Source organism: Chiloscyllium punctatum, chromosome 11, assembly GCF_047496795.1.
Source record: "Chiloscyllium punctatum isolate Juve2018m chromosome 11, sChiPun1.3, whole genome shotgun sequence".
Lineage (NCBI taxonomy): Eukaryota > Metazoa > Chordata > Chondrichthyes > Orectolobiformes > Hemiscylliidae > Chiloscyllium > Chiloscyllium punctatum.
In genome coordinates, this window is record NC_092749.1 from 10992361 (window position 1) to 11011832 (window position 19472).

Below are 19472 nucleotides of genomic sequence, written 5' to 3' on the forward strand. Positions count from 1 at the left end.
ATATGAAGAAGACAATTCTTCATGGCTGTGGTAATTTTTCATGGCAAAACAGTCAAGTGGATTGAACAATCATTTGCCATAGAGCTGTCATAGACATGATGGATGGACCAGTGACTTATGACAGCTGAGTGTAATTTATTGCCTTTGTATCTTATGCCTAGGATCCTAGGCATACTAATGCTAGGATCCCATTTCTTTTTAACAGCCGTCCTAGATTCTCCTATCATCTTTCACACTCTTCGAATGTATGCCCCTCCTGGCTCTTTCATTTCCCACATCCCCATGAGATTTGTGCCATTGATCTTGTGTCACACTCAAAATAAAGTTAGTCAGCTGCACGTTACCACAAGGACAAGTTCCCTTTGTTTCCCTTTGCAAATAATATAAGCTTTCCAATCTCAACGAACTCCCTCCATATAGGTCAACCACTGGGCTCTCATGAGATCTGAGTGATATTTGTCAGTGCATTAGCTCACATATTCTGCCCTTGGCCAGGGTGAGTCACCCACATGTTATGTCTGGACATTTGTGTTACAGACTGGAAAACTGGGAGCCCTGAGGTTCACCTCCCGACAGGATTTGCGATTAGTTTCCATAGGAAGTACATGCAGAATTTCCATCCTAGGATCTTCAGGCTCGTTAAAGGGACAGTAGTGTTTTGTTGGCTTTTAATAAAGAAAGAAAGCATTTGTTGAGATTAATGTACCAGGGCTACTTTTCTATGCAATTACTTGGGGCAAATATTGAAAATGATGATGAAATTCTTTAAACTCTCTTCGTCTTCAAAAAATTATAAGATTTGTCAAATTTTATACAGTTGACGGTAGCAATCCTTTGAAATAAACAACTTGGTGTAGACAAATCCAATTTTTTGCCCTGCCTTCACATCCAGTATGTGACCCAACATTCAGTACCAAGGAAAAAAAATCTATTGGTCTTCACCTCCATCTGATGTTTTTGTAACAGACCTCTGCTATATTAAGGCAGTTAGGAGGTGACCTGATAACAGTAGACTAAGAGAAGATGTTTCCACTCATTGCAGGAGATGGAGTGTTGGGGGTAAAATGGCTACACTATAAAACTAGGATCCTAAATTGAAGACAGTCACTGATAAATATAATGAAAAATTCAAAAGAAACATCTTAACCCAAAGATTGGTGAAAACATAGGAGAAAGATAAGGATGAAACATTCAAACACCCTTCAGCCAGATGTGCCCAGTGAATAATCCAGACCAGCTTCCTCCATGGGTCCCAAGCATTATGCATGCTAGCCTTCAGCCAATTGCACATGATATCAAGAACCTAATTGACAATATCTAAAATTACTTAGGTAAGTCCTGTACACAAAAAGCAGGACAAATCTAACCCAGACAATTACTGCCCCATTAATCCACTCTCAATCACCAGTAAAGTGATGGAAGGTGTTGGCAACAATGCTTTTGGCTTTGCAATAACATCTCAGTTTGGGTTCTGCCAGAGGCACTCAGCTCCTGACCTCATTACAGTGTTGGTTCAAACATGGACAAGAGAGCTGAATTCCAGAGGGGAGGTGAGAGTGACAGGCCTTGGACTGTTGCATTTGACAGTTTATGGCAACAAAGAACCCGAGCAAAACTGGACTCAAAGGGAGTAGGGGAAAACTGTCCACTGATTAGAGCTATACCAAGCATAAAGGAAGATGGCTGTGGTTGTTGGAAGTCAGTCATCTCAGCTCCAGGACATCTCTGCAGGAGTTGCTCAGTGTTGTGTCCTTGGCCCAGCCATCTTCATTGCTTCGTCAATGACTTTTCCACTATCATATCTAACTACTAGCCCTTGATGTTTTATCGCATTACCATTATCAAATTCCCCACTAACTATCAATATTCTGGGGATCACAATTGATCAGGAACTGAACTGGATTCTCCAGTTAAATACAATGGCTACAAGAGTAAGTTCTCATAAAGTAATCCCTCATACCTGTTAACAGCGTAGTGAGCTTTCTCTGGACTGCCTCCAATGCCAGTTTATCTTTCCTTAGATAAGACCCCAAAAAGCTTCACGGTATTCCAACTACAGCATGTATAATGCCTTGCATACATTTAGAAAAACATCTCTACTTTTATACTGAATGCCACCCAGGACAAAGCAGCCTGCTTGATTGGCACCGCAGCCAGAAAAATCCACTCCCTCCACCGCCGACACTCAGTAACAGTAATGTGTGCTATCTACAAGATGCATTGCAGAAATTCACCAAGTCTTCTGAGACAGCATCTTCCAAACCCATGACCACTTCCATCTAGAAGGACAAGGGCAGCAGATTCATGGGAACACCATCCTCTAAAGGTCCAAGATACTCACCATCGTGACTTAGAAAAATATTGCTGTTGCTCAGTCTCGCTTTCCTGCCTTTTCCCTATAACCCTTGACTCCCTTATTTCATGTTTATTCCATGGATGTACTTCATGACCCACCCCCGATAACCTTATGTGGTTAAGAATTCCCTTCACTGTTGCCAGGTCAAGATCTTGAAAGTCCCTCCCTAATGGTTTTGTGGGGCCAGTTACAGCAGATCAACTGCTAAGGTTCAAGAAGGCACCAAGGATGAGCAATAAATGCTGAGTCGGCCAGTAACACCCACATCCACATGAATGTCCTAAAATAAACAGAGGGAATAATTATGGTCAATAACATATCAGCATTAGGCAAGTTAAAACACAAGCAGGAGAAGAGGAGAGGGTGAGGGGAGACTTGTACAGAGCATAAAGGTAATATAAAATATTAAGGCAATATGGTCTGTTTTGGACTAATTTGCATTGATTAATATTCCATTCATTTCAATATATACAAAGTAATATCCGACGCAGATGTTAAGTTTTTGTATCCTAATTCTTAATAACGTGATTTTTTTTATGTTGACATGAATAGGGTAAGCTTTTCAGATGACAGTTATAAAGTATGACACAGCAATGATTTATACAAAACAAACCACTCCATTATTAATAGGATACATGTGGTAAGTGAGTGAGTAACAGCAGCAAGATGCAACTTATCACCTCAAAAGTCATTGCTTAATTCCCATGCCGGTCTGAATTTCACCCCTGGTGTCGCTCTCTCAGCAAAAAGACAGGCAATTATAAATTTGATGAAACAGTTATTGTTAATCGTGATTAATGATATCCCTTGAGAGGGTTGTGGGAACCTTTTTGACAACTCACTCAGATTACATTAAGTCTGATTATTAAAATACTTGGGCTGGAAGTTGCACTTAAAAATAAACTAGATCATCTGTTAGGGATTGACTGAGGGTCTCTACCCTGCCCGATCTCCAAACCAAATAGTGTCATGGGCACCCCTTTGGCCACCTGAGTGGGCAAATGGTGATTCAATTTATGTTTTCATGTAGCCAGCTCCTCTGGAGGTGCAGCACTTCCTCAGCTGGGCGTGTCAGCCTGGAGTTTTGCATCCACATCACTAAAGTAAGGGTTGAAGCCCATGACCTTCTGACTCCAAGGCAAAAATATTAACAATTGACACTGGAGAAAAATCTCTCCACTGGCAAATACTACAGTTCTAAGCATGAGTTTGCCTCAGTCTCAATCTTGCAACTTGAAGTGAAGGAAAGAAATCTCAGCGTTAAATCTCTTCCTGTTCGCTTTCATAATTAAGAGCAGAATGTACTTTGCCTGTAACCTACTAGCCTTCCTGGGCAATGGGATCTGACTCAACAATGTCTGAACTTGGTTTTGCTTGAAGCTAAATGGTGTTAAGTATAGAATGATTTCTGGTTGTTAACAGTCCAGTCTGTCACATTCGCAAATGCAAAAAATGAGGCAGAAAGATAATGTACAGCTGATTTAAATCGATCTTCACTTTTCTGTTCCAGGGCGAGCTCTCAAGTTTTTACGTGACCATGTCTTTGTTTCTCAAAATGGCATGAGAAGGACTGTACCAAAAGTTCTTGTTGTTGTCACTGATGGACGTTCACAGGATGAGGTTAAGAAACCTGCACTTTTGTTACAAGAAGCTGGTAAGTGTCCTGAAAGATGGCTGTACCAGTCATTGATCTTATCTGAGCATTAAGACACAGCACTGGTTATTCTATTGTATCATTAGTCCAGTCCTCAGTCTTTTGCTTAATCTGAATCATTCAGTTTAATTGGGAGGTACTTTCTGTTGAATCCTCACTGTAGCTCCTCATGTTGTATGAGCTAGATTTACAGCCACCCAGCTCTTTTTTGCAAGGGATGGATCTACTGGAGCTGTTTGGTCCACTGTGGTCCAAGAAATTCACCCGGTCATCCCACAAAAAGAAGATATAGGTATTGCATGACAGCAATTATGCACAAGAAACATTAATATGATAGATATTGTGAAAGAGACTATAAGAAGTTGTTAGTTCTCACTTTTTCAAAGCCCTAACCCGTTGTCCTACCAAATTCACTTGGTATCATCATAGTCGGTGATCCTTAAATCACTCCACAGAATTAACCCTTATAGACTCTTACACCCTTATACAACACTTGCCTTTTCTTCCATATCATAGTTGAAAAGTGTGGTGCTGGGAAAAGCACAGCAGATAAGGCAGCATCTGAGGAACAGGAGAGTCAATGTTTCGACCATCCCTGATGAAGGGCTAATGCCTGAAACATCGACTCTCCTGCTCCTCGGACACTGCCTGACCTGCTGTGCTTTTTCCAGCACCACACTTTTCGACTTTGATGCTCCAGCATCTGCAATCCTCACTTTCTCCTTGTTTTTATGTCACAGTGTCCATTTAAATGTTCTGAAGTGAATGTTTCCAGAAGTGATGCAGTAAATCATTTAGCTTCTGCACCTAAAGCGCTATTTTAAAACTGAGAGTTCCATGCAGTGAGGATATAAAAAGAACCAAAACATTTTTTACTGAATGATTAGTAACCTGAGGGTCACCACACCTCAGGCAAGGGGAGAGATTCAGAAGGTGGAACCGCCATGGTAACGTCAGCTGGTCTAGGAATTGAGCCCACTTTGTTGACTTTATTCTGCATTGCACACTAGCCATCCAGCCAACTGAGCTAACCAACTCCAATATAAAATAAAATGGCCATTGATCCAAAGATCAGTGGAGAGACACATCTGGTGGTGGTTTGATTAGAACAGTGACAAAGGTTGCTCTCTGCCACCACGCTTATTGAGTAACTTGTAACTCCCAGGAAATAAGATGGAGGACTTGATGAATCATTGTTCTTTTTGTTTACTGCCTAGCAGTTTTGGCATTCTTAATGACAGTCCAACCACAGTTCCTGGCAATCTCTGAAACTGAAGGATTGTTGATTTTTCCTTCCTTGCAGGTTACAGTGTGTTTGTTGTGGGGGTGGCTGATATTGATGTCACAGAGCTGAAGAACATTGGCAGCAAACCCAGCGAAAGGCACCTGTTCATCGTGGACGACTTTGATGCTTTTGCAAAGATTCAGGATGAGCTTATCACCTTCCTTTGTGAAACAGCTACTTCTAGTGAGTATTTCCATCCATTACAATGATTGCCTTCCTCTCCCTCTCACTGTCAATGGAACAGCTATGGTATTCATTAGCATTCCATGGAAACTAGATAGAAGCATACGTAGGAATTCCTAGATTAACTGCATTGCAATGGTCCATCAATTAATACAGGCAATTGACAGATGTAACAAAGGGCTGTTAGCAATAGTGGGACCATTTCTGCAGTTGGATTAATGCCAGAACGATTAATGCCATCAATGGCGAACAGTGGAAAGGAACACAATGTTTGCTCAGCTCAGTTGTGTAAGCAGCATGTCATTGCCTATAAGCCTAATGGGAAATGCATTTCTTGCTTTGTTTCAGTCAGGCCTCCTGGCTTGATAACTGGATTCATCTGTGACTAGAGAGAAAGTCTTAAGACAATTTTGCATTGACTCTGTAATTGGAAAGAAGGCTTCAAGACATTTCTTGTACTGTTTCTGGAAGCTTTTTTTAAAGTATCTGTTCTTCAATGAAAAATGACAGTGCTTTCTTGTTGCTGTAATCATAGACTTGCAGCTAGTTGTGCATTAGAATGAAAACATTATTGGTAACCACCAGCATTCTCATCATCTTTGATGGTTGTTTCTTGGTAGTTTGTAATAGCCCACATTTTTGGCTACTTTACCACCTTGTCCTTAAGTGGCCATTATTGACTGTTGGCAAACGGTTTGGCGATGGGTGATGTCTTAGCTGAAGCCAATTTCATGTGCCCTTGGAGTTGCAATCACAACAGCATTGAATACCACACACACACACACACACGCAATTATTTCTGTTGAGACCCCTCTCCATTTAAGGGATTAGGAAGCTCAATAACACTTCTCACCATGGATCCTCTATCACTCCGAGAAATTCCAGAAAAGTGGCTCATTGTCATACAGTGCTGTAGTGGTTTAATGGTTAGCACTGCTGCTTCATTGCACAATGGTTTGATTCTCTGTGTGCACATTCTCCCCCTTGTGTCTGTGTTGGTTTTCTTTGAGTGCTCTGGTTTCCTCCCACCATCCAAAGATGTGCAGGTTAGGTGGAAATGCAGGGTTACAGGGATACAGTAGGAGGTTGGGATGTTCCTAAGGGGGTTGGTGTGGACTTGATGACCTGTTTGGCCTGTTGCCACACTGTAGGGGTTCTATGTATGTACCATCAAAGTTGTTACTAATGACTGAAAGAGAATCCTTGCAGAAAATCAATCCCATCATTTCAAGGTTCCCCTTGTCTTCATGTGCTGAATACACGGCAGTGTTTATCTGGTGATGTGCTGGTATGGTTAGTCCATGTATTCTTTTGAAAGAATGTATGTTAATATTTCTTTTCTCTCATGTTACAGCTTGTCCACTGATTTATCTCAATGGATTCACTACTCCAGGTAAGGGACACATTGCGGTCACAACTGTTCCCTTTCTGAATCTGTCATTATCTCATTCCAAAGAATTTGGTTGAAGTTAGGAGTGATATACTAGTACTGCAATGGAATGTTCATTGTGATTTATAGTATTTGGATAAATTGTTGGTTTATAGTTTAAAAATTACGACCTAACATTACAAGCTGTTTTTTACACTGCACATGCACAATAAATTAGCTCTTTCCATCATCTCTCTGCTCTTCTTTATAAACTCTCTCTCCTTACTTGTGTTTGTCTTTTCCTCTCGCATCTTTTAACTGTTTCACCCCTCACCTCTCTTAACATCTCGCCAATCTCTTCCCTTCCCACTGCTCTGCTCCATCACCCATTTCACATCTCTCCATTTCTGAACACTCTGTCTCCTCTTTACCTTTCTCTGTCTCTCTCTTAATTCTCTCTTTATTCCATTTCCACCTCTTTCATGATCTAGTTTCTGTCATCTCTTTGTTACGTTCTTTTTTGGCCTCTTCACTGATGTCTTAGGAAGTATTCATTCATAAAGTTATTTGTGATTACTTTCGATATAAAATGGGAAGTCATGGGGCCATCCAAGGAGGAGATGGTGAGGGTCTAGTTGAGTTTCCACAGAATTCTGTTAAATTTATAAAGAGCAGCAGAAGCAATTCCAAGGAAAGGCTGAGATGTCAGTCCCTATCCGGGAGTAACTAATCAGAATCTTGTTGAATCATCAGGTCATTGAGTTATTCGCAGAATATGAATTGAGTGGTTCTTTTACACCATCCAAATACAATGACAGTGGCTAACAGGTTTTTGTATGTTTCCCTGTTCTGAAGGTTACAGAATGCTGGAGTCATTTAATCTGACGGAGAAGGATGCTGCATCAGTCCCAGGAGTTTCTACGGGACCAGGGTCTTTCAATGGCTACACAGCTTATAGCCTTCATAAGGATGCACACCTCCTTCAACCTACCATGTAAGTCCAGGTGCCACCACTCACAGCTGAAATTTCAGTTGTTCTCTCACAGCTGAAATCAACAGGTAGCATTCTTGTCTCAGACAGAAAGCTGTGACTTCAAACCCCATGTCAGACCCTTCAGCATATCACCTCAATTTAGTGCAGTAACAAGGGAGTGCAACACTGCTAGAGCCGTTTCTCAGGTGAGACTTTAAACTGAGAACCTCTCGTGCTAAGTTAGTTAGACATTGCTGACAAAAGACATGAAGTTGAAGATTTTTGTGTTGTGCTGATCACATGAACAAGAAAACCAACTTTCAAAAGAAAGTAACAGGTTCTACAACATGAGAAGCAAGACATTAAAAATGTGTTGCTGGAAAAGCGCAGCAGGTCAGGCAGCATCAAAGGAACAGGAGAATCGATGTTTCGGGCATAAGCCCTTCTTCAGAATGCTGCCTGACCTGCTGCGCTTTTCCAACAACACATTTTTAAGCTCTGATCTCCAGCATCTGCAGTCCTCACTTTCTCCAACATGAGAAGCAAGGCTGATTTGTCAGACTACCAGACAAATATTTATAAACAATTTTGTTCCAGCAATGTGGGTCCCCAACTAAACGTTGGAGAGCTGGTGAGAACTCCATGTCACTTCTGAAGGATGACAGCTCTCTAGTCTCAAGGGCGCCACTGGGAGCAGTGGCTACTGCTAGTAATGCACCGTGGCCCAATCCCAGGATTCATTGATTCATTGATTTATTTATTGTCATGTGTACCGAAGTACAGTGAAAAGCTTTGTTTACGAGCAGTACAGGTAGATCATAGTAAGCAAGGATGTACAGAATAAAAGGAGGCACACAAATAACTTTGCAAAGGGTGTACATGAGAGATCAATATTTGCAAGACCAGTATTATTTGAGGTTAGAGAGTCCATTCAACAGTCTAATAATGACGATGAAAAAGCTGTCCCTGAATCTTCTGGTACGTGTATGCCAGCTTCCGTTTCACAGGTGCGAGAGGATGGGGAGGGGGGAGTCATAGAGGCGCAGGTAGCCAGAGAGGGGGGTACAATGCAGCAATGCCAGACGTTTGCACAGGGATAGCTGCCAGCAGTGTCTTCCCGATGCTGGTTTTCGTCATTAGGCAGATTGTGCCAATCAGCCAGGCATGCAGGATTCCCACATCAGGCTCTTTCCAGTCCCAATTTGGTTTGGGACAGTTTTCCCAATGTTGGGAATCCGATGGACATACTCACCACTGATTGTCTTGACACCCCGCCCCTTCTTGTCATCATACCAGCTCTGATTGTCTCCACTAAATCTAGCCTTGTAGTTCCCTTCAAAACAACAGGTCACAGCACTTCGACAGAACATTTCTACAACTTAAGGTAATAAGAACCAGAGCTTACACAAGATGGCAATTTACATGGATCTGGAAAGCATCACCTGAAAGGACAGTGGAAGCAGATTTAATAGTTATTTATAAGAGATGAAAAAAGGAAACATTTACAAAGCAGTTGGGAAAGAAAAGGAGAGCTCTTTGAAAGAACTGGCCCAGCCGCTGACATTCTATATGGATTCCCTCTGTGTTCTTTGAGTCTCTTACCCAAGCCCATTTCTTGGAATGCTGTTATTGTTACAGAGAAGGGAAGTTCTCATAAATCTTGGCAAAATGTTTAGAAGTGAAAGGACAATGTGTGATTGTACGGAATGAATCCGCACCAAAGATGAACATGGATGTGGGCACGTTATACCTCAAACCTAGTGAAATATCATGACTAATTAATGTGCATGGGATTTGCTCAAGGAAAGCCAAATCCACAACTATGCTAATACAAGGCTTGAAATGATCGACAAGTGGTTAACCAACCATGCTAAGAAACAATTGCTCATCGCATTTCATATTTAGCCAATTCTGTCATACTGTAAAAGGTCATGTGTGTATAAGACCCCTCTACTTTACACACTGACTCCCTCTGTCACCCTCCCCTAATCTTTTATTCCGCAGTTTTTCTCTCTAAAAATACTAGGAAGGATCTTCAATCTTCAGTGAAAGTGTTCATTTTCTGCATTTATTTACACAGTATCTGCAACCCATCTCATTTCTCCTTCAAATTGCTCATTCTTGCATAATGTTTTACTGTCTCTTGACATTGTCACAATAGTTTTATATTTGAGTTCATTAAATCCCACAACTTGTGAATTTGGGTTTTCTAGGAATAATTATTGACTAAAGCAGTTGAATGCACTCAGTAGCAGAATGACTTTTGGAATACAGCGTTCAGTTTTGGTTTCCTGTTGGAGGAAAGATTTTGTTAAACTTGAAAAGGTTCGGAAAAGGTTTACAGGGATATTGCCAAGGCTGCAGGGTTTGGACTAGAGGGAGAGGCTGAACAGGCTGGAGCTATTTTCCTCGGAGCGCCGGAAGCTGAGAGGTGACCTTAAAGAAGTTTATAAAATCATGAGGTGAATAGCCAAAGGAGGGTAGGAGTAGGGGAGTCCAAAACTAGAGGGTATAGATGGAAGGTGAGAGGAGAAAAGTTTAAAAGGGGCCTGTGGGACAACCTTTTCACATAGAGGCTGGTTGGTAAATGGAACGAGCTGCCAGAGGAAATGGTAAGGTCCAGTGCAATCACAACATTTAGAAGTCATTTGGACAGGTACATGGATAGGAAACATTTAAATGGATATGAGACTGGTTCAGTTGAGGATCCCTGGTCAGCATAGATGGGTTGGGCCGAAGAGCTATTTCCATGCTGTATACCTCCATGACTCCACTACCTCTATTGGGTACACAGAAGTTAATCTGAGGAGTTCAAGGTTGAATGGTTATATAAGGTCTCTGTAATGCCAATCAGCATAAGAAGATAAGAGTTAGGAGCAGGAGCTGGAGTAGACCATTCAGCCATTTGAGCATGCTTCTATACCAACCTGGCTGATCAAACTTAGGTCTCAACTCCACCCACTCACCTATTTTCCACAACATTTTAATCCATTACTAATTACAACCTGTCTATCTCCTCATTCAATTTACTCAATGTCTCAGTATTCAACGCAGTCTAGGGTAGAAAATTCCACCCATTCATGACCCTCTGAGCGAAGTAATTCCTCCTCATCTCTGTTTTAAATCTACTACCCCTTATTCTCAGAGGGCATTTGTTAAGATGCCCATCAAGAGATTTGTTACAAGAATTACAGTATCCTGTATTGATGATACTGTAATGTTGACATACAGAGCTTGACTGGATTGATTGCATTCGCGACAGTAAGAAGCTGGAAGCTGTAACTCCATTCCATTGTCTTAAGCACATAATATGTATCAGCAATACATATTGTCATGCAATGCTGCATTATGACAGTCCTGTTCTTCAGAGTATACTGAGGTTATATATTTTCTGTTCACAATTTTAAATATTCATTGGGAGCTGAAGAACATTGGAACAGGATTCGGCCATTCAGCCCCTCAAGCCTGTCCTGCCGTTTAATGAGATCATCTCTGATCTGTGGCCTAACTTCCCTTAATCCCTCTACTTAACAAAAACTGATCCATCTCATAGTTACAGCCAGTTGCTAAGACTATTGAATTTGCTGCATCAAACCTCTCATTTGAGGCGATATCTACAAAACAGTTTTATTTTCTTGAAAAACAAACAATATCAAAAGGTGTAAGGAGTGAACAGCGAAGTGAGGCTTGTGAAGAAATGGAACTTGATGGGCCAAATGGCCTTATTCTGACTCTCAGCTACACTTACCCTGTGGCTTCATGTAAACAAAGGATGCACCCCAATATTGAAAAAGAATTGACAAAGTTTCACCTAAGACTGACAATGTGTACTACAGTGCTGTTTAGCTAGAGCTTTCCTTGACTTGTTTACTGGTTCTATCTTCCCCACTTTCTGAATTTGGATGAATAAGTACATGGACAAGACATGGAAGTATGTCACATTTGCTATTTTCAACAAATTTTTGAAATTGTGAAGGAAACTATTTTGCTCAAAAATACCATTTCTTCACAAATCTCAATGGCCTACATTGTGTAACTAAGAGAAACAGAGGCTTTTGCGTCCATATTCACTTTCCCCATTCAACGTTTTACCGATATCTCCCATGTCTCACCTTACCTTTCCCCTCATAGCCCTATTGCCAAATGAAGGCTTACTTCTCAATTGAAACTTTTTCTGCAACTTCCTCAGAAATGATTAATCAAGCCCGACAGAGGCCAGATCTTTGGAATAATTAAATTCATTCTCCGTTTCCATTAGCAGCGTGGTGACTGAAAGTAGACATTTGAACATTTCTAAATGTTGTGTTAAGGTGCTATAACAATGCAGTTCTTACTTTTATATCGCATCATCTTTTTGTTTATTTATCTTACCAAACAGAGACATTCACCCTGATGGTCTGCCGCCAACCTATACCATCATGATACTCTTCCGACTTCTTCCAACCACTACCTCGGAGCCTTTTGCCATTTGGCAGATCACAGACCAAGATTACAAACCAGAAGTTGGAGTGCTTCTAGATGGTGAGCTGTGGTTTCTAATGCTTGAGCAAGTAGCTGTTTTGTAATTGAGGAGGAGATGGCCTAGTGATATTATTGTTAGCTCATTAATCCAGAGCCCAGCTAATGCTTTGGGGACCTGGATTCAAATCCTGCCAAAGCAAATGGTGGAATTTGATTGTACTATATACAGGTTGTCCTGATGTAATGTGGATTTTGTCAATGCAAATTGAGTATAATACAATTGGTGAATTTTGGACATTACTTCGATAACATGAACTTCCTACTGAATGGGTATAGTGATCTTCTACAGCGTGATTTTCTGCAGATGCTTTCCATAGCAAAACTTTCTATAGCACAAGGTCCCAGAAGAACATGACTCTCGCATTATAGCAGAATGACCTGTATCAGAATTAAGAGTCTAATGATGACAATAAAACAATTGCCTAATTGCTGGAAAAGCCCATGTGGTTCACGAATGTCTTTTAGAGAGCAAACCTACTATCCTTACCTGATCTTGTGTACATATGACTCTCGACAGTGACATCCACATCCTGTGAGTGAATTCGAAATATGGATATTAGAGCTGTGGGTCACGAGTGAGATATTGGATCTTTCTGTCATTCCTGAAGTCTGCTTTGATTTCCGTTTCAGTTGGCAGACACATTGAATCCATCTACATATTTCAAGACATGAAGTACAGAAATTGCTGAACTTCAATGCTGAACATGTGCAATAAGTCTATCGGCATCCTGTGTTTATTTGCTCTTGTGTTGTGGGCAATACTAGCAATTTTTATTGGCCATCTTTACTTGCCTTGGATCAATGAAGACATGCATAGTTTGGGACTGGAGTAATGTGTAGAACAGACTAGGCCAGGGCAGCAGATTAACTTTCCCTGAGGAATTTGAGTGAAGCACTTGGGTTCATATAATGTTCAGTAGTTTTCCAAATTGAATTTAAAATAACCAAATACTGTAATGTGATTTAAAAGTTCCCATCCTTCTTAAAAATTATTTCAATGCTGCATTCACCCGGACCTGACAGCATAATGGTATGAAATCTAAGAACTTTAAGGGAGCTTCTACCCAAAGAGACCTATATAGTCCAAAAGGTTCAGAACTTATTAGAAATACAGGGCCAGGAATAAATGATTCAGCTCCTCAAACCTGCTCCATCATTCAATTAAATCATGCTTTACCTGGATCTTAACCTTCATTGGTAATCCCTTGATCTGCTTACCTTACAAAACGTTAGTCAGTACTCCACCCAGCCACATCCTTAGGAAGGTAGGAATATTGGAACAGGAGGAGGCCATTCAGCCTGCTGCACCATTCAGTGAGATCATGGCAGATCTGTGTCTAACTCCATATACTTGCCTTTGATCTATAACCCTTAATACCTTTGCTCAACAATAATTTATCCATTAAAAAAAAAGTTCCAAGGAAGGGTCACTGGGCCCGAAATATTAACTGTGCATTCTCTCCATAAATGCTGTCAGACCTGCTGAGTTTTTCCAGCAATTTCTGTTTTTGTTGTTGTTGATAATTCATCTCTCTCTCATATTTAAAGTTAACAACTGATCCAGCATCCACTGTCATTAGTGAATGAGAGCTGCAAACCCCTCTCACCCTTTGTGTGTGGAAGTGTTCCGAACATCTCTCCTGAATGGTCTGATCCTAATTCTCCGACTATGCCCCTTAGTTTATCTCTACCTTTCTAACCTTCCATATTCTGAAGAAAACAGCCCACTAATTTCCTTTTCTCTCCAAATCTCAATTGTACTGTCCCAGGTCTTCCATGAATTGTATTCCGATAATTAAATACTCTTTGCACACAGAGTCTGTCTGGTCTTTTGTTAATTTTTTATTTCCAAATGCCTGTCTGCTGGTGTTTCCCACCTTGCAAAATTCTGAATAATCTCCCTGTGTAGTTTGGAAAATGGATAAATTCAGTAAAAATGCTTTTTTTAATGTATAAAATAAAGTAACACTTATTAATGGTATTTCCCCAAACCATAGGCAACAGCAAAACACTGTCATACTTTAACAAGGATGAAAGAGGAGAGTCTCAAACAATCACGTTTGACAATGAAGATATGAAGAAACTCTTCTATGGAAATTTTCACAAGGTCAGTGTTTATTTATCTTTTATTCTGCTGATGACTTTTTAATTCCCCCTCAGTGCAGCCTGTTTATATTCTTGTGATTAGGTCATTAAGTTGCCATGAATCATTGAGGAGACAAAATGTGCTGGAATGTAGCCTCTGGACACGTCATGTGGGATGCCTCACAAATTTCTGGCTGCAATTCTTCTGATTTTTATTCCACTTCTTTTTGAAGGTGTTGACTCTCACCAGGGGAGGCTTCATATGCCCTGGCAGACCCATCATGATGTGTCGGAGATTGCCATTCTTCTAACCGGGGTTGACAGGCAGGAGGCTGGAAGAACACAGCAAGCCAGGCAGCATCAGGAGTTAAAGAAGTCAACGTTTGGGTATAACCTGAGTCCCGAAGAATGGTTACATCCAAAATGATGACTTCTCCACCTGATGCTGCCTGGCTTTCTGTGTTCTCCCAGCCTCCTGCTTGTCTATTTTGGATTCCAGCACATGCAGTTTGTTTGTCTCTAACTAATTCTTCTGGCCTGTGCATAGGCAACACAGCATGGAGCACAGAAACACCATATCCCACCCTCACTGCGTCCTGTATAATATCCAGTATCAACAAGGAAGCGGGCAAGTACAGCTCAGTTTGAAATCCCGTGCCTTGTCCAGAGTTACTGAGGCCAATTGGAGCACATCAGTTGCTGCCTTAACTAAGATCAGGACCATCCTTTATTATGGAGTTAATGACTCAACACAAGTCTTCTCAGTTTCCTGTTGGACCTCTCCTGTGAAATATGTAGCCAATCTTTATTCTTTGCTTTACAAACTGTCATGAAGTGTAACATTGTTTTTGTGTCGTTTTTCCTTTCACACTGTTTTTTATAGTTGGACTTTGTTTTTTTTTTACCACCCGAAGTCTGTGCACTCCATCTGACCTACTCTAGTGGAAATTCAATGACCCAACACCAATAGCGATCCTACCTCATGTTAGAAGCCCAAACTCGTATGTATACCAAGTCCTTTACAACCTCAGGAGATTGTAGAGAGCTTTACAGTCAAGGAAATACTTTTGAAGTATCACGATTGTAATGTAGGCGATATTGCAAGTAATCGCAAAATACAGCTGGAAATCTGAAACAAACACAGAAATGGCTGGAGAAACGCAACCAGCCTCACAGCATCTGTGGGAAGAGAAACAGAAAATGTTTCAGAAAAAGGGTCATACCACACTCGAAACAGTAACTCTGTTTCGCTCTCCACAGACACTGCCAGACCTGCTGAGTTATTGAAAGTTGCGTAGGATCAACACTCAAATCATGTGCTGGAAGTTCACAGGAGATTAAACTAGATAGACCATAAGACCATAAGACATAGGAGTGGAAGTAAGGCCATTCGGCCCATCGAGTCCACTCCGCCATTCAATCATGGCTGATGCGCATTTCAGCTCCACTTGCCAGCGTTCTCCCCGTAGCCCTTAATTCCTCTAGACAACAAGAACCTATCAATCTCGGCCTTGAAGACATTTAGCGTCCCGGCTTCCACTGCACTCCGTGGCAATGAATTCCACAGGCCCACCACTCTCTGGCTGAAGAAATGTCTCCGCATTTCCATTCTGAAATGACCCCCTCTAATTCTAAGGCTGTGTCCACGGGTCCTAGTCTCCTCGCCTAACAGAAACAATTTTCTAGCATCCACCTTTTCAAAGCCATGTATTATTTTGTACGTCTCTATTAGATCTCCCCTTAATCTTCTAAACTCCAACGAATACAATCCCAGTATCCTCAGCCGTTCCTCATATGCTAGACCTGTCATTCCAGGGATCATCCGTGTGAATCTCCGCTGGACACGTTCCAGTGCCAGTATGTCCTTCCTGAGGTGTGGGGACCAAAACTGGACACAGTACTCCAAATGGGGCCTAATAGCTGCTTTTGTTCACTGGAGTGAAGGCAGTATGCCAACTTTGTGCCATGAGTTGATCTGCATAGTTTCGACATTGAGCTAACATGAACTCTGCTGTTGATTGGCAGAGTTCATCAGTAGGAGCCAATATCACGAAAGCTTACTTGTGCTTTGTATCCACAATCTGCATTGCCTAAATCTAGCTTTCCACACCTTTCTCCTTTCAAATACCCGACAATTTAAAACTTGGGGCCAATCAGTGGAGGAAGAGCAAGGCTCAGTGATGGTAAAGTCACATCATCATTTGATTTCAGACTCGCACACCAGCTCAGATGTTGTCCATAACTTACAGGAGAGCATAGTGCAGTCACTGGTCACAAGGGGCCTGCAGATAACAGGGGGTAGGAATATCAGACGGTGAGGATACATTCACTGCTAAGGATTCACACAAAACATGTCTCCCTAGACATGGCAGTGGTGTCCTGAGAACCATTACCCACCCCCCAACTCTTCCCTCTTCCCTTTTCCAGCTTGTTTTGCTCTGAGAGGACTTTGTTCATTCTTATAGTGTGTTCCAACGGGAATGTCAGCTACTGCACCTATGCCTGGCCATAACTATCTCATGCAGGTGTCTTGAAGTCAGCAAAAAGTATTTTTTAACTCATGCCACACGACTTCCTTTAGAATGTTGACATTTGAAACACTTTTCAAAAGCATCAAACAGTGAGAGAACCACAGTAAGGAAAAAAGAATGATTAGCATTTACAGAATGCTTTTCTTTTATTACTGGGGATGTGACGGCCTTGTGGTATGATCAGAAACCCAGGCACTGTTCTGGGCATTCAGGCTCAAATCCCACCAGACCTACAGGGATAGGTGGCGGGAGGGTGGGATGCTCTTCGGAGGGTCAATTCAGACATGATGGGCTGAACAACCTCTTTCTATACGATAGTGATTCTATAAACTTTGGGGGACATCAGAAACATAGATGACAGGCAACACAGTAGCCTATGGAACACACCCCCCTGCACTTATCCCTGACTTCCTTCTTCCCGTACAAAGAGACTTTGTTTAACATGTAAAATATCCAAAAGACAAAACTATCCTAATAACAGTAATGCCAACTTATGTCACGGGCCTGCCAAAAAGACGCAAGAAAAGACTTACCTTCCAGCTCCTGGATCCCTTGAGGAGATAAGTTATGACTGGTCGCATTTAGGACCCAGCCTCTCATTGGCTGGGAAGTCAGTGTTGAGTGCAGTGATGGAGCAAGACCCTTAAGCTGATTGGTGGGCAATTGGGTGAGTTAAACTGACAGTAGATTAAATAATTTAATAACAATGAGTGAATTCTGCCTTCAGTTAATGCTTCAGGTTGGTAACCTTTCAACAGGACTGGGAAACATGACAGACATCATCTGATTAACTATTTAAGCTTAGAAAATACCAAAGTAATCAGACTTCTGATCTGCCTTTTAGTGGGCTCCACAAAGTCCTTGAAAAAAAGTGCAGTACAAACATTTTCTGGTTCAGCATAGTCTAGAATATTTATCAATGCCACATCCACTCTGTTTAAGAACAGATCTGTTGCTTTTAATGTTTTCCCCTTCCTCTGCTCACTCTATCCCAACAAAAACTAACGTTATCCCATGGAATTATTGAGCTGCCTATCTCATGGGACTTGGCTTCATGTCTTGCTTTAAGTCCATTCATTCCCTGGCCTTTCATTCATTGATCTTTGGCCCATGCCCAGTTCCCCAGTCAACAGCTTCCTTCATTTCACATTTTAAAAATAATGTGGCCAACAGTTTCACTTTCACTTACAGATTGGTCATATACAAAGGGGTGGAAATCTGAGTTAATGGGCTTAGAGATAGTGCACAGTATTTCCCAACTTAGCATTTAAAACAAGAGTCAGGCCCTGCTGTCATTGGCCAGCTTTGTGTTTTGGATATTTTACATATTAAATAAAGACCATGCCATTATGTACCTCTCAATATTTTAGCAGCAATCTTAATCACACATATTTGATATTCCTCTGATGAAAACCTTGTATTTACTTTGTCCATTATGTGCTCCTGTGATTTACAAGAATTCATTGAGGTATTATGTTGAAAATCTCCAATTTGTTCTGTTATGTTTTCCTAATGATTTTCTTTTATGTTTCTGGCAAATAACACGTTTTATTTCTTGTAATGTTAGTCAAGAAAGAAAATCTTGCATTTGCATGCATCTTTTATGCTATTTGTGTGTCCCAAAGCACTTTATAAGCAATGAAGTACTTATGCAATGAAATCACTGACGTAATGCAGGACAGTGTAGCTTCGACTTTGAATATAGCAACCTGTTACAAACAACAATGATATGATGACCGCATCATCTCTTTTCATGATAAGAACATAAGAACTAGGAGCAGGGGTAGGCCATCTGGCCCTTCGAGCCAGCTCTGCCATTCAATAAGATCATGGCTGATCTTTTCATAGACTCAGCTCCACTTATTCATCCTTTCTCCATAACCCTTAATTCCTTTACTGTTCAAAAATCTGTCTATCGTTGCCTTAAAAACATTCAATGAAGGAGCCTCAACTGCTTCACTGGGCAGGAAATTCCACAGATTCGCAACCCTCTGGGTGAAGACGTTCCTCCTTATCGCAGTCCTAAATCCTACTCCCTGTTAATATTGAGGCTATGCCCTCTAGTTCTAGTTTCACCTGTGAGTGTAAACACCCAACCTGCTTCTCCCTTATCTATGCCCTGCATACTTTTAAATTTTCATGTGACGCTAATGAGGACTTACTGTCAGCCTGGAAATAGGGCGTAACAAACCTGCTATTCTTAAAAGTTGTGCAAAGAGATCTGTCACATCTCTCCAGGTGGGCAAACTTGGTTTGATGTCTTATCCAAAGGAAAGTGCTTTCACCAGTACGGAGCATGTATAACACTGCATTGGAGTGTCACTCTCATTTGGGGAAGCTGGTCTGGGACTTAAATCCACAACTTTCCAGAACTAGATGTGAGAGTATCTTCAGTGAATCTAAACTGACACAATCACTTGGAAAAAACAAAGAACTGTGGATGCTGAAATTCTGAAGTTACATAATCTTAGGGACTGAACATCTTCTTCCATGTCATCTACCTACCCTGAACCTC

At 41.2% G+C, this 19472-nt stretch overlaps 1 protein-coding gene across 1 annotated transcript in view; it reads left to right on the forward strand.

Annotated features, from left to right (window-relative positions):
* Positions 1-19472, forward strand: part of col12a1a (collagen, type XII, alpha 1a) — a 267414-nt gene that overhangs the window by 168907 nt on the left and 79035 nt on the right. The window contains exons 45-50 of the mRNA XM_072580290.1: positions 3867-4010; positions 5314-5478; positions 6833-6871; positions 7703-7841; positions 12199-12341; positions 14339-14448. Coding sequence (XP_072436391.1) covers positions 3867-4010; positions 5314-5478; positions 6833-6871; positions 7703-7841; positions 12199-12341; positions 14339-14448 — 740 coding nt within the window. The remainder of the gene's footprint in view (positions 1-3866; positions 4011-5313; positions 5479-6832; positions 6872-7702; positions 7842-12198; positions 12342-14338; positions 14449-19472) is intronic.